This window comes from Anguilla rostrata, chromosome 17 (assembly GCF_018555375.3).
Source record: "Anguilla rostrata isolate EN2019 chromosome 17, ASM1855537v3, whole genome shotgun sequence".
Lineage (NCBI taxonomy): Eukaryota > Metazoa > Chordata > Actinopteri > Anguilliformes > Anguillidae > Anguilla > Anguilla rostrata.
Genome location: NC_057949.1, coordinates 8,139,330 through 8,153,676, shown reverse-complemented (window position 1 = coordinate 8,153,676; position 14,347 = coordinate 8,139,330). Strand labels below are relative to the sequence as shown.

At 40.0% G+C, this 14,347-nt stretch overlaps 1 protein-coding gene and 1 long non-coding RNA gene across 2 annotated transcripts in view; one reads left to right on the top strand and one right to left on the bottom strand.

Moving 5' to 3' along the window:
* Window positions 1-7,887: 7,887 nt before the first annotated feature.
* Window positions 7,888-14,347, bottom strand: part of LOC135244213 (uncharacterized) — an 84,251-nt gene continuing 77,791 nt past the window's right edge. Inside the window, exon 2 of the long non-coding RNA XR_010326912.1 lies at window positions 7,888-7,998. This is a non-coding gene — a long non-coding RNA (uncharacterized LOC135244213). The remainder of the gene's footprint in view (window positions 7,999-14,347) is intronic.
* Window positions 10,918-14,256, top strand: gh1 (growth hormone 1). The gene is made up of 5 exons (XM_064315458.1): window positions 10,918-11,025; window positions 11,450-11,589; window positions 12,265-12,381; window positions 13,227-13,388; window positions 13,860-14,256. The coding sequence occupies exons 1-5, from the start codon at window positions 11,016-11,018 to the stop codon at window positions 14,058-14,060; spliced, it is 630 nt and encodes a 209-aa protein (XP_064171528.1). The 5' UTR covers window positions 10,918-11,015; the 3' UTR covers window positions 14,061-14,256.

The following is a 14,347-nucleotide window of genomic DNA, read 5'->3' as shown; positions in this document are numbered from 1 at the left end:
ACAAGCAAAACTAATTTGTATGGTACAGTATGCATGAGAAGAACATTTTGCATAGAGAAAAGTGGAAAGAGAAAGGGTCAAACTTTTCAAATAATTAAATATGATAAGTCTCAATGTATGATGCGCACATATGCTTGCATACAAAAACCATTTGTTTCAAATAAAAACACACATTTACAGTAAGCCATTTTCATTAAGGACAATCATGCCAAACCAAAATAAGTGAGCTTGAATTTGATTTACTTTGCACATAATACAGGAAATAAATGCATTTCTCCTATATTATATAATTCTGTCCTTATTACAACTATAAGTAGGATTTTATAGCGACTATTCAATAACAGCATAGTAAATGTCCACTGTCTAAAACTCAATTTGTCTGAGTTTGCATTCGAGGGTTTTGTACGCAAAGATCTTATAGCAAAGCAATAATGTGGGGAAAGCATTTATACACATCAAAGGAATATAATGGTGAAGCACTGTGACTATTACAATTCTGTTTTTATTATGATTTTTCTTAGGCACAAATAACTGTGAACATATTTTATTCTGTTATTGCTTGTGTATTTTTTGCATATAAAGTATTAAAATAAATAAACACAACTTCATGACATACAGTAACATGTCATTATAAACCATATATCGTTTTCAAGTATCAATTTGGATGGCTTTGGTTGCATACTAATGCAATTTTTATCGAGCTGATACAGCTATTTGATGCTGAACTTAACTATTGATTAAATTGGCCAGTGCTTACTGAAAATGTCCTGGTATGAATAAGATATTCCTTCTATATTTGGGTTTTATGTTCTTACTATTCTTGAAAGATTTTTAAGTCCTCCTGACATGGGAGTTGCCCTTGTGGCTTAATTTTGTTTCTTTAGTTACCACTTTGAGGCCTTCATCATGGCTGTTATTTTGTTTGTATAATTTGATTATGAATTTGTTAACTTTGAAATTAAAGCAATAAGTGCCTTTTCATATTTTGTGCAAAATATTTCATTTTTAGCCTATATCTCAAACAAATTCAAAATAATGTGTTGAGCCAATCTCATGTTTGGGCATTTTGTGCATTAGATTAACAAATTATCAAAGTAAAAACAGTATTGATTGTAAGTGGTGCTTAGTTTTTTATTTAAATACTGTCATTGTTGAAAAACATGTTTTTTGTGGTGTTATGAAACAGGTCTTGATACATTAACAATGTATTCTGTTTTATATTAAAAAGCTGCACTTGCTTGAGTATTTACAATCATCTAAATTTCTCTTCTGTCTTACACGATAAATGTCTTACTTTGAGAATACATACATAAGCAATAATAAAATAAGCACTTTAAAATATCTGTATCAGACATTGCTCCAAAAATCCCTCTGATATTTCTCATCGAAAAAAATAAATATTTTGTTACACTGAACAATATGCGTTTACATGGAAGATATTGTCTTAACACTAAAATATGGTTAAAAAAATATATTTGAAATTCGTTTGAAAGACAAATATTGAAAGAACATTCTCAGCGTTTCTCAACAAACAGTGCATGAGTATGCACCAGTTAATTCTACTGTGATCATGGGTGACTTGTTTCCTTTTTAAATTTACAAATATATTTATTTATTTTCATGTGAATAAGCATTTCTGTATTTCAGGTAGTAACTGATGCAGCTGTTGGTAGGTCAGTAATATTAAAAGCATAAGGCTGACACATTCGGTGCAGTCTTCTTACTGTGCGATTATGTTTCTTTGCACTATGCAACATGAAGTGTGGTGTTTTTGTTGTTGAGAGATTTTATTTATTTATTTATTTTGTTACTTTTTTGGCCCTTGATTGGATCCCTTCCACATTTTCTATGTAATGTAAACATTTCATTGGTCAGGCTGAGTTTCTTGAACCACTGTTTTGTCATACAAATATATGCATGATGGGTGATTGCCCTACAACTCTTCAGTAGCCTTATTATTGATTGGAAACAGCGATTTAAATGCCAATTTCATCATTTCTAGGCCTATCATTTCTGTATTAATCCCATTTATAAGTTGAGGTAGTGGTTTTTGTCATCTGATGTGTTGAACTTCAATTTTTTCCTTAAAATTTCTCAAGGCTGAAACAGCTTCAGTGTATGAAACTGGCCTGAAAACCAAGAAATTGAAGTTTTGGTTTTGATTCTTTAGCAATTATGTATAAACAATAATTAGCAAGAATTTGCTTTCTGCAGGATTCAGTTGAGGGTCAACTGTTCAGTGTTTTTGGAATTGCTTTGTGGCCATAGAATGTCTTCCAGATTAGAAACCACACTTTACCTGTGAGCTTGCTTACCACTTTGCCTAAGTATTCTCTGTGAAAACTGCTGGCTCAATGTTGCAACATGTAAATTATATAAATAATATATATCATTGTTTACATTACTAATGGGCAGAAATACATTTTATGTGCTCAAGGCTGTGTGCCAGCTTGCCTGTACATATGTTTTGGTCTGTGCTGGAAGTGATTTTCTTTAATTTTTTAGATTTAATTCATTTGTATGATCTATATATATACATATATATATATATATATATATATATATATATATATATATATATACATATATATATAAATTAAAACTTTACTGATATATTTAACATGTCAAAATAAAATATTTATCAATAAAATTTGTATCAATATGTCTGTACTTTTATTTTTGCTGTGAAATTAAAGTACCAATTGTAGTTTGCAATGAATTGCAGGTCTACTCCTAGTACTGCTTGATCATACAGTTTTCTTATATTGTTACAGATCTTGTTTAATCCGATAAAAACTAACTACTTTAATTGTACATTATTATTATTATTATTTTTATTAGTAGTAGTATTAGTAGTAGTAGCAGTAGTATAATGCTAATGTTTGTGGTTCTGATAGTGCTGTACATCTAAATGCCATCTCTCAACAGACTATGGGAATCACATCCTGCACCACATTCACATTCATTCATTTTCTGCACTGTGTGTCCTGTTCTTCATCGTTGCTACATATTAGCAAGACATTATAAGCAAGACCCTGTGGAGGTTTAACTGCTTGCTTGTACTCTTTGTTCCAGAATATTTTGCAGATGCACAGCTTCTCCTTTCTCATGTTTATGAGAGTGAGGTCCAGCAGGATGTAGAGGGGAAGACATGGAAACTAATCGCTGGGAGCAAACTGTCACATTATATATTTAGTCTCGCCTTGTTAACGCTTCTCGGAGTCATTGATTAGGTTGCTCTTAATGTGTTTTTTCTTAGCCAGTTATGCCCACACAGAAATAAAACTCCACTGCTGACTTGGCTGTAGTAAGGTCCTGGAAACTGAGCCTACATTTTGCGTAATAAAAAAATGAGCAAAATAGAAAATGGCCGGAGGAGTTCCTTTCGACAACAAAATGGTTGAAATGAGAAATTAATTTCTGGATTCCACAAATCAATAAAGCCCACGTAGGCCTGAGTAATTGTTATTTGTTTGGGCAGAATTGTTAAATTTCAGTTACCAAACCGCTTTAATCATTATCTGTGGGGACTGGAGCTGTCTCCCCTGCCCCACCCCTCCCTGACTTTCTTGGATAACTGGGAGAAAGGGGAGGGGCGTGTCTGGAAGTGTTCGCGAGGGCTGGTTCTGCCCGAGTTCCTGACATACAGCTGAAGTCAGAGGTCAAAAGCAGGCTGTGACCTGGGGATGGCGGCTCAAGTGTTGTGCACGTCTCTCTTAGAGGGCACGCGGCTATAGCGTTTCACCCCATTCACTCGCTCGCTCACCCTCTCCACACTACCAGGACCCCTGCATGTTATGGAGGTCAGGGGTGTAACCAGGGCGTGACTGGGGGAGGCGGGTGGGCAGGAAAGGGGGGGGGGGTGCTTGACGGCACTTATAGGCGACAGTTTGCCTTGAAACTGCTGCCTTTTTTTTTTGAAAACTAAAATGTAACATTTTTTAATTCCCATAAAAATACAAGGAGGACATTTGTTTTGCAAAGGGGGTGCCTGGATTATGACACTAGCTCTGAAAATGAAACGCATCCTGGCAATCCGTTTTACGCTTGTGACTGTGTAAGTGTAGCGGTGTGTCATCCAGCGAGGGTCGGGGGGGGTGGCTGGGGGTGCTGGGGAAGAGGCGCAGGCCGTGTTCATCCTGTCAACACACGGAATCTCTGCTCTGACCCCCGCCAGCTGTCTGAGAGGCCGCAACACGAGAGGACGCAAGTGCTGTGACTGGAGACGCAAGCGGGGAAGGACAAAGAGCTCCGAAAACGTTCCCTCTGGACCTGTTTTTTCTTGGGGTAGGGAGAGGGGGTTGGCATGCAGGGCTAGGGTGCAAAGGGAGATAAATGAGGGAGGCCGAAAATCAGCAGGTTAGGTTCCTACCTCCGGGGCCCCTGGACAGGGATTCCATGCGCGCCTGAAGAGTTTCTGGCTGCAGGTGGCTCGTCCTCACACCCAATTGACCATGTGACCCTGGGGCATGTAGCCACGCCCACTGCCACTGACACAACTCTTCACAAAGTCAAAACCCACATAGAATGCAATGCATTCCATTACAATACATTACAATCACTTAGCAGATGCTCTTATCTAAAGCGACTTAGTAAAGTGGAGAAACAACCGCGCCTCAGGAACACAAAAGTGCGATATTACCAACCGGGCCCAGACGGCTCATTTGTGACACTGTACCGTATGTATAACACTATGGCTGTTAGCTTTTTTAATCTGTGAGCCCTGAACACTGTTTTTTTTTAGAAAATTATTATTTTTAATTTCTTTATGGAAGAGCATCAGGCTGAAGCAGGCCTGAGCACATTCTGTGAAGTAACCAATCAAAGCTAGTTTTCGGTGAAAATGGCCAGAAATGTGCTGTAGAATGAGAGTGTGAGGGACGATCTTTTTTCCTGTCACCAGTGACATCTGTAATATCTTTGATCACTTTGTGAATGAGAGGAAGAAACACTCACGATATATTTCTCCAGCCTGGCAGCAGATCTGAAACCTGTGTTTGTTGATGAGGAAGATTACTCCCCACTGTCCCAGTTCCAACATCTTGCCAAAATTGTTTTGTAATTTTTTTTAGACTCAGCAGAAGGGGCGGAAGTAACGGTTTCAAATGTTAATAGGAGGTTATTTGATAGGAGTCTAAAATAGTCGTGCATCTAAAAGAGAGACTATATGTTAAGTTTGAACTTCCCGAAGAAGGTGGGCGTACATGTAACAGAGACTGCTGTAACTGGAAGTCCATCACAACCCTTTACTATTCAAGGAATGCTTAAGAAATCTGCTCAGGCAGAATGTATTGAAGGTGGTCACGTTCATTATTCGGCTGAACCAGAGGGACCACTGATCAGGCTGAACCTTTCTAAATCTTGACCATTAGCTCAGGAAATGCCTACTCAGTTACCCGGCAGTGATAATCTTATTGGGGGCCTTTTTTGTTGACACTCCCGTCTGGGTGTAAGATGCTCCTCTTCCGGCTTCTGAGATTGCAGACATGGAGGTTTGCCAGTAAATGCCATGGGCCACTTGCATCCGGCAGCTAAACGCATCCCTGACGGCACCCACTAAGTCCTTCCGCTCCTCCGCGAAGCAATCCACACCCGAGCATGTGGACGAGCGGCGGAAGCGGGTTTCTCTGCACAGCTCTTTATATCTGAGCGTCCTCCCCTTGATGCCAGCTCCAGTAACGGATCTCTCCAGCCCCTTCCATTTTGAGACTTCCAGGTCCTTCAGCACTTCAACAGATAAGCCCCCAGAAGCAAAAAGACATGACTTCTTTTTAGCTGCGTCCGCAGCTCTATAGCCCTGTCGGTTGGTTGGTTGGTCAGTTGGTTGGTTGGTCCACAAAAGTGTCCCACCCTGTAGCTGCCACAGTTGTCGCCCCAGGAGGCTGAAATTTGTCATGGAGGTTGGTCATGACCAAAGGTGGAGCTGAGTAACTTTCAGGCCGATTGACCAACAGGAGGCGTGGTGATGGGCGTGGCCTATCACAAAAAGGCACATAAATCCCGAATGGATTCACAGATTTGCACAAGATTTTGTGGAAATGTTGGTCATGAGCCAAAGTAGAGCTCACATGTTTGTGTGAGGGTGTGTGCATGGATGCATGCACACATGGATGCATGCGCGTGTGCGGTCGCAGCTATTGCGTATTCATGCTTGTTTTCTTTTTTGTCCAAACTAAGTGCTGATGCACTGCATTCCTCTAGTTTAACATGTTAACCTTATTGGATATTTGAAATGCTGGTTTGGCTAACTGGAGTGCCATTGGTCTGGCTAACGCCTTGGCAGTTTTGCCATTTTTCAGTTCAAACATCAAGCCAAGAAATGATTTGAATTCTCTAAGTGGTCACACATGGCACTGAATTAATAACTGAAGAGCTGCTGGGTGGCTCATTCGGTTAAGTTGCCGTGTTACGTTGCATGAATGAGCCCCACAGCTTCAAGTCAAATCCAGACCGCTAGCTCCACAGATCGATGTGCAATTGGCGATTGTGTCACCCAGGTTATGCGTTTCACTGCTCGCTAGCAACGTCCATGGACTGCATTTTAGAGCTGCATATGAAAGGTCTTCCTCTTACTTTGTTTTCTTTGAGCTTAGCTGTAGTTTGCAGTGTGAAAAGAAGCAGCTGGTGACACCACATGTTTCAAGTTGCAGATGTTTACATTCTCCCAAATCAGCAGATAATTGGGCATTTCAAATTATCGTGGACATTGGACATGTTAACCCAGATGTTCAGCCACCAAATTTCTAAAAATTCATTGACACACCGCAAGTATTTGAGGGTTGGGGAAAGTTCCTACTTTGAAGAATTCTCAAAAACACTTTAGCAGCATTTTAGATGAATTGTAAATGAAAAAATCACTTCAGTCATTGAGTGATCAACAGCCCACCCCCTGTTTTGCTCATGGTAAACCCTTTCAGAGAACCCCTTCGCATTAATCCAAATTTCAGGTCGTGATTTGAAATTATGCCTGAGTGATATGTTTTCAACAGCTCAGCTCTTCTCTGTGCTCCTGTAGCTGACGACTTAATCCAGCAGTATCTGGCTTCAAGTTACATTTGAAAGGGGTCTTGCCAACTGGTGGCTACAGCTAGTGTTTTCATTGCAGTGCATGTTGCTCGTCTTTAACTGAAGATGCATCTTAACAAATCACGACACCTTTTGTGAGAATCAAATGTCAGTCTTCATCTTTTCTTTGTCGTATGCATTGGTGAATTATGTTGTTTTCAGAAAGCAGTTAAACACTGCATTGCACTGGATGATATACTTGACAGAAACAACCGTGACATTCATTTCTGCAGGTTTGACTCCACCTGGGGTCCAAGAAGAGAATTGCAACTGGTCAGCCACCCCAAGGAGACCAATTTAGTGGTTTTCTTCAAAATCACCATTGAGAAACTGGTGAACTTTACGATGATTTCCACCCAAAACTTAAGCATCTTTTTTATCATTATCTTAGGAATAAATGTTGTTATTTTGTCCATGACAAATACAATTCTTTTGCTTCCTCTCAGTCTCATTCACACTGAGGAGGCCAATGTTTTATAAGGAAATAAAAAAACAACATATTTGGGTATGGTTATTTTGCACTAAAACCGTTGAAATTTGTTGGAGCCAAACTACTCTGGGTACAGATGTACAGATGCCTCCGCCATTTATAGGTCATTCAGGCAGGAAGTTTTGATAAAGGGTTTGAAACATAATGACTGCAGGAACAAGAAGATTGTTTGGGGGGCAACATAGCTCAGGAGGTAAGAGCGGTTGTCTGGCAGTCGGAGGGTTGCCGGTTCAATCCCCCGCCCTGGGCGTGTCGAAGTGTCCCTGAGCGAGACACCTAACCCCTAATTGCTCCCAACGAGCTGATTGGTACCTTGCATGGCAGCCTTTCACCGTTGGCGGGTGAGTGTGTGTGTGAATGGGTGAATGGGTGAATGAGAGGCATCAATTGTAAAGCGCTTTGGATAAAAGCGCTGTATAAATGCAGTCCATTTACCTTGCAAGCTGCTCAAATATAAGTTTTATTTTCTCATGGACCCACCCAAGCTGAACACCTTCTTACTCAGGCACATCTATTTGTGTAAATCAGAAAAAAAGGCCTGCTATCTGGGGTGACCCAGATAAACATAAACCCTGTTTTTAAGGATTTTCTTTTGGCCTAGACAGCATTTTATGAACTTTACAAAGGTTGGTATGGGGAAATTGTGGGTAAAGGCAAAAAACAAAACAAATCATGTTTTATAGTATTAATTCACAATTAAAAACTTTCATATTGTGTCAATACTTATTTTATTCTCAGTTCAAAAATGGTGCAAGCGCTGCAGTCCCTTATGTAGTCTTTGAAGGTGTAACATTGCTGTACATGCTGCTTTGTCATCACACAATGTGTATTTATTTATAGATAGATAGATAGATAGATAGATAGATAGATAGATAGATTGATTGTTTGATTGATTGACTGATTGATTGCTTTAAACCACAAATCTGTGAATGCCCCATACCAGCCATTGTAAAGCTGGCAGGTCATCAGAAATAATATCCAAAATCGCAGAAAGCTAATTATCCCTCAAAATTTACCTTACAAGGTGAAAAAGTTAACTTAGCCTCTTTTTGCTGTAGATTGAATCCAAGTGTTTATGTCCTCTTTGGTTGTTCGGTTCTGATTCTGAAAAAGAACAACATTTATTTCCTGATGGAACAGTCTAACAGTGGTGACGAAGCTGGTGCGGTGGTTGGCACCGTGGCTATTTCTGCTCTTCTCGTTTGACCGCTGAAGTCGATTATTGCCCCGGGACGGTGCTCGTCGTCCTCGGTCGCACGCAGAGAAAGCGTCACTCCGGTGGAAAGCCATGACACAGTGTTATTGTTAGGTTACACGGTCGGGGCTCGTCGCCCTTCCGAAAATGGGCGGTAAACAGATCAAATTCTGTTTTTCACCAGCAAAGGATTAATCCTGGCCTCTTTTTCCTGCCATTCGGATCGCATCTGCTACCTGGATGCTGAATATGGAGCGTTTTTAAAACATGATAGCAGTTGGAACGGCAGTAGGGGGTGTGGGGGTGTGGGGGGTGTGGGTGTGGGGTGTTGAGGGTGCGTTGGGGGGGGGGGGGGGACTCCGAGAGCTTACGATGTAAAGATTAATCATCCTGCCGGTTCACCCCATTTTTCATGGTTATTGAAGCAGTAACCTTTATGGGGGAAGCAGAGTTTGAGTGTGTGTGTGTGCGTGTGTGTGTTTGGGGTGGGTACACAGGCTGCGACCCTGGTCTTGAACTGCCGCCGTGGTACTACAGGCAAAACACCAAAGACTAAGCCAGAGTAGCTGTGTGTTAAATACACCAAGATGTACTGGATAACTGACTCAGTAAAGGTGCTTGTTCTGTGTATAAATTGTTCCGTTTGGAATGCAACATCTACCAACATAAAAAAGTGTTTTATAAGTTCAAAATCACAATATAAATCATGGCTGAAATCAATCATGTGATCATTAATCAACTATGAAATGTAGTACTGTGTTTCTTCCTTTTGTTGGTTTTTGAACATTGACATTCTATGTACACTGTCTTTTATTGTTATCTGCCCAGGGACAACAGATGAAATTGAACTTTAATAGCTAATTTTGTCCCATACATACATGGGCACTAACTTGTGGGAAAAGTGTGAACAAGCAAAGCACCAAGGGTCAACACTGGGTGTCTTTACATGCGCACCAATATTCCGATCTTACCACACTCATGGTAATACTCTGATTATTGAATGGTCATGTAAATGCCTTTACCTGATTATCTTTACCGACATAAGGTCATGATCAGCATATTAAAACCTGATTAACACACCTGGATATTTTCCCAATCTTTCACATTTTTTTTTGTTGGTGCATGTAGATATCTTACTCAAATTTCTTTCGGTTTTTTGCGTCTAAAGCCGAAGTCAAAGATTCCGAATGAAGACAAGAACCTTATGGCGACTATGGAAAGAATCATGTCAACGCAGCTATTGGAGTAATTGCATTACTCATATCCATAATAGACTAAACGCTGGCATAAACTGATTGCTTCCCATAATTGGGGTATTGGCACGCATGTAAAGGCAGCCAGTGTGATCCCTTTGGCTAGGCCCAGAACCCATTCTTGTCACAGGCCTAAGAGCACTAAACAGGGGCCTGGGCCTGGCAGTCGGGCTTGTGGCACCGTACATGTAGGCAAGGCAACACTGGCACCTTTTATCTGTGGCAGGGCCTGGCCACTACATGTTAAAGTGTGATAAAGTCACCTGGTTGACGTTTATTAATATGGTCCTCGACCAAAGTCATTCCTTTAGAAATTCGGTTTTCTTTTGTTTCAAACCATTTTGAATGAACTGCCCAATGAACAGAACACTGCTGGTCAATGTTACTTGCTTCAGTAAATGTAATCATTTTGCTCAATGGGGGAAAAAACTTGTTCTGAAAATTCTGGAAATGAATTTTAATTCAATCAATGAAGTGAATTGCCATGGAATTGACTCCAGCCATTTGGGAGTAACATCTGTGTGTGGTTACAGTTCTTTGATTTTTTTTTTTTCTTTGTACCCTAATTATGTAGGATGTGTGGATGTACACCTTACATTGCACTTGACAAAGATGTGGTGTTCTATTTATTTGTTTATTTTTGTATTTGGAGCATAGAATTCCCTCAAAATCATTGAAAAAAGAGAGACTTGGGCAAAAAAATCTTTGTTCATGCACTGGCCTGTTTTCAGAAGTGCGCGTCATCCCCTCTTGAATATATTAAGCAGGCAAATGATATCAACAATTGTTTTGATGCGTAATGCTTGGTGTGTTCCGCAAATGCATAGAGATCAGGTAATGAGAATGAAGCTAAATATATTTAAAAAAAAGAAGAGTAGCCCACGTTCTCATGTTTCCTGCATAGTATATTTATTCAAACTTTACCTGCTGTATAAATACTGGCAATGAAACACAGTGTAACAAACACTATCAAACCTCCAGAAGAAGAGCTACTCACCTACAAACGGAGAATATGGCATCAGGTAAGCAATGCTTGATTTATGCTATTTGGGGCAGCTAAACTAAACCATTCGCATTGAGAGAGCTCCCAATCTTTTTGCTCAAGGGACTACAATGTTTTGAGGAGGTACCAGGGATACCTCTGTAAGAAAATCAAAGCCAGGAATGTCAACAAGGAGATTTTTCCTTGCACCTATTTTCTGATTTTAAAAAATAATAAATTGCATGTTTTATCCAGAAAGGCTTCTCATTAATTGCAAGCAACAATTATATTTGACCTGTGTACCGATTCATAATTACAGAATGGCAGTGCATGCCCTATAAGTCTCATTCTGACTTCAAAACTGTAGAATTACATGGGAGATTTTATCACAGAGAGATCTACCGAAATTCAAGGTACGCTGAACTTGTGGCTTCTTCTGAAAACGTGTCTCCACTCTTCACCAGGGTTCCTTCTGTGGCCGGTCTTACTGGTCAGCTTCTCTGTGAACGCGGTGGAGCCCATTTCCCTCTACAACCTCTTCACCAGCGCTGTTAACCGAGCACAGCACCTGCACACACTGGCTGCCGAAATATACAAGGAATTTGTAAGCTCAGCGTCACATCCATGCAGTGGTGGAATAAGCAGATCATTTCACACATTTCAGGTCTAGGGGTGTTCAAAAAAAAGTTGGGAAATACCTTCCTGTGACGTTAATAATAAATTATTTATAAAGAAGTCTTCATATATAAAAATGCACCCCAGTTCTCTGTGAGTTTTGTACAGGTGAGATACAGTGTGATTTTTGTACAGGTGAGATACATTTGATTTCTGTACAGGTGAGATACAGTGTGATTTTTTGTACAGGTACAATACAGTATGATCTTCACGCAGGTGAGATAGACTGTGATTTTTATACAGGTGCAATACAGTGTGATTTTCATGCAGGTGAGATACAGTTTGATTTTTGTACATGTGAGATAGAGTGTGATTTTTGTACAGGTGAGATAGTGTGATTTTTGTACAGGTGAGATACAGTGTGAGTTTTGTACAGGTGAAATACAGTGTGATTTTTGTACAGGTGAGATACAGTGTGATTTTTCTACAGGTGAGATACAGTGTGATTTTTGTACAGGTGAAATAGTGTGATTTTTGTACAGGTGAGATACAATGTGATTTTTGTACAGGTGAGATACAGTGTGATTTTTGTACAGGTGAGATACAGTGTGATTTTTGTACAGGTGAGATACAGTGTGATTTTTTGTGCTCTTTGTGCACACAGGAGCGAAGCATCCCACCCGAGGCCCACAGACAGCTCAGCAAGACCTCCCCATTGGCCGGCTGTTACTCCGACTCCATCCCTACCCCCACAGGCAAAGATGAAACGCAGGAGAAATCGGTGAGTGGCACAGTGCCAAAGGAAGAGGGAACTCTAGCAGGCGTGTCCTTCATGTCGGGTACAGTTTAATGCTTTCAGCAATCAAGCTGAGCAGAAAAACTGGTGTAATCCAAAGGTTTAAGTTTATTTCAGTGTAAATTGCATTCAACCACAAGATCTCAACACAATATTCAAATCAAGAGGTTAAAAATGAGAACAAAGGAAGCAGAAAATGGCCATAGTCATTAAGATGAAGTCCATCACATTAGCAGGAATATGTTAAATAGATTTTTTTATAAATTAAAACTGGTGCGTAGTAGCTATTAAAACATAAAACATTGCTTGGTTAGAGTGTAGAATTTGCTATAGACAAATTATAACAAACAAATTTATTTGGCTTGACTTTCTCAAAGACTTCTTGATGAAATTCTTATTTTTTATTTCCTTCAGTAGAGCTGATAGAGAACTCCTAAACATATACCAGGATCTAATCAACATTTGTTGTTGTCCTTAGTTTTATAATTATGCATAGAGTTCACAAAGTTCAACACAAGTTCAACAATCAGTAAAAAAAATGTTAACCTTCTACTGTGATTGTGAAAAAATGAAACACATGCATGTGTAAATAAGAAACTGATTTTATCCTGGGGGGTATTTCACTATGCTATAATTGCGGGTAAAACCCGCAACAGCTCTTTTAACTTCAGTCCATGTTTCAGATTTGGGAGGGTTCTGGTTTATACATCAGTGCAGTTCTGCAGCTAACTCAGTAATCCTGCTTTGCGAAGCAGGCCCCAGGTTAAGGGGCTGATGTTATCCAGTTTAAACTGGACTTGCTCATAAGTTTATCGCCCTCTATCTGTCAGGATGGGTACTTGCTGCGCATCTCCTCAGCCCTGATCCAGTCATGGGTGTATCCTCTGAAGACCCTGAGCGATGCTTTCTCAAACAGCCTGATGTTTGGGACCTCTGATGGGATCTTTGATAAGCTGGAGGACCTGAACAAGGGCATCAATGAATTAATGAAGGTAAAAATGGGTAAAAAGGGGTAAAGTAGTGCAAGTGTAGTAAAAATGTGTGAGGGACTGGGCTTGTAACTTAAAGGTCCAGGCAACTGGATTCAAATTGTGGTTATATTCCCCAGAAGTGACAACTGATTATTTTCTTAATATTTCTTTCAAGCTTTTAAAACACTTATCGAGTGTTTAAAACAGTTATGACCTTTAATTTGTAATAAACATGATTAGATTTATGAGTCATATTTTGTGATTATGAGGAACATACAGATTTATTGTTAAATGGAGGAAGCCTCCAAAAATAAATGCTACAATTAAAAAATAGATGCATTTCAGGCAAAAAAAAAACACAAAAAGTCAACAAAGATAAATACGGAGTTAAACACATATCTTACAAATTCTCAAATGTGTCGGTCATAATCAATCCCAAACTGCATGACTGTAATCCCCGTTGTACTAAGCCCATGACCTGCCTCCTCACAGGTTGTAGGTGACGGTGGCATTTACATTGAGGATGTGAGAAAGCTCCGGTACGAGAACTTCGACGTACACCTTAGGAACGATGCCGGCCTGATGAAGAACTACGGCCTGCTGGCCTGCTTTAAGAAAGACATGCACAAAGTGGAGACCTACCTGAAAGTCACAAAGTGCAGGCGCTTTGTAGAAAGCAACTGCACCCTGTAGGAGCGGTGATGGGAGGGAACCTGCCAAGGGCTTCGGTCCTGTGTTAATGTCCAGACACCACTAGTTGTGCTTTCTCCTTGCCATAATCAACTATCGCCCTTACTGTCTTGTTTGTTCTACTAATCTGGGAGCCACCTTCACTTTGAAAGGAAGCTGTAAATCAGGAATATTAATAAATGAAGAAAAACATGTTGCACTTGATGTTTTAAAAAATATTTGTGAGCATTGGCATACCTTACACATTGGTGTTGGTCAAAGTAAATTGCTTATGATTGAGAACTATGTAA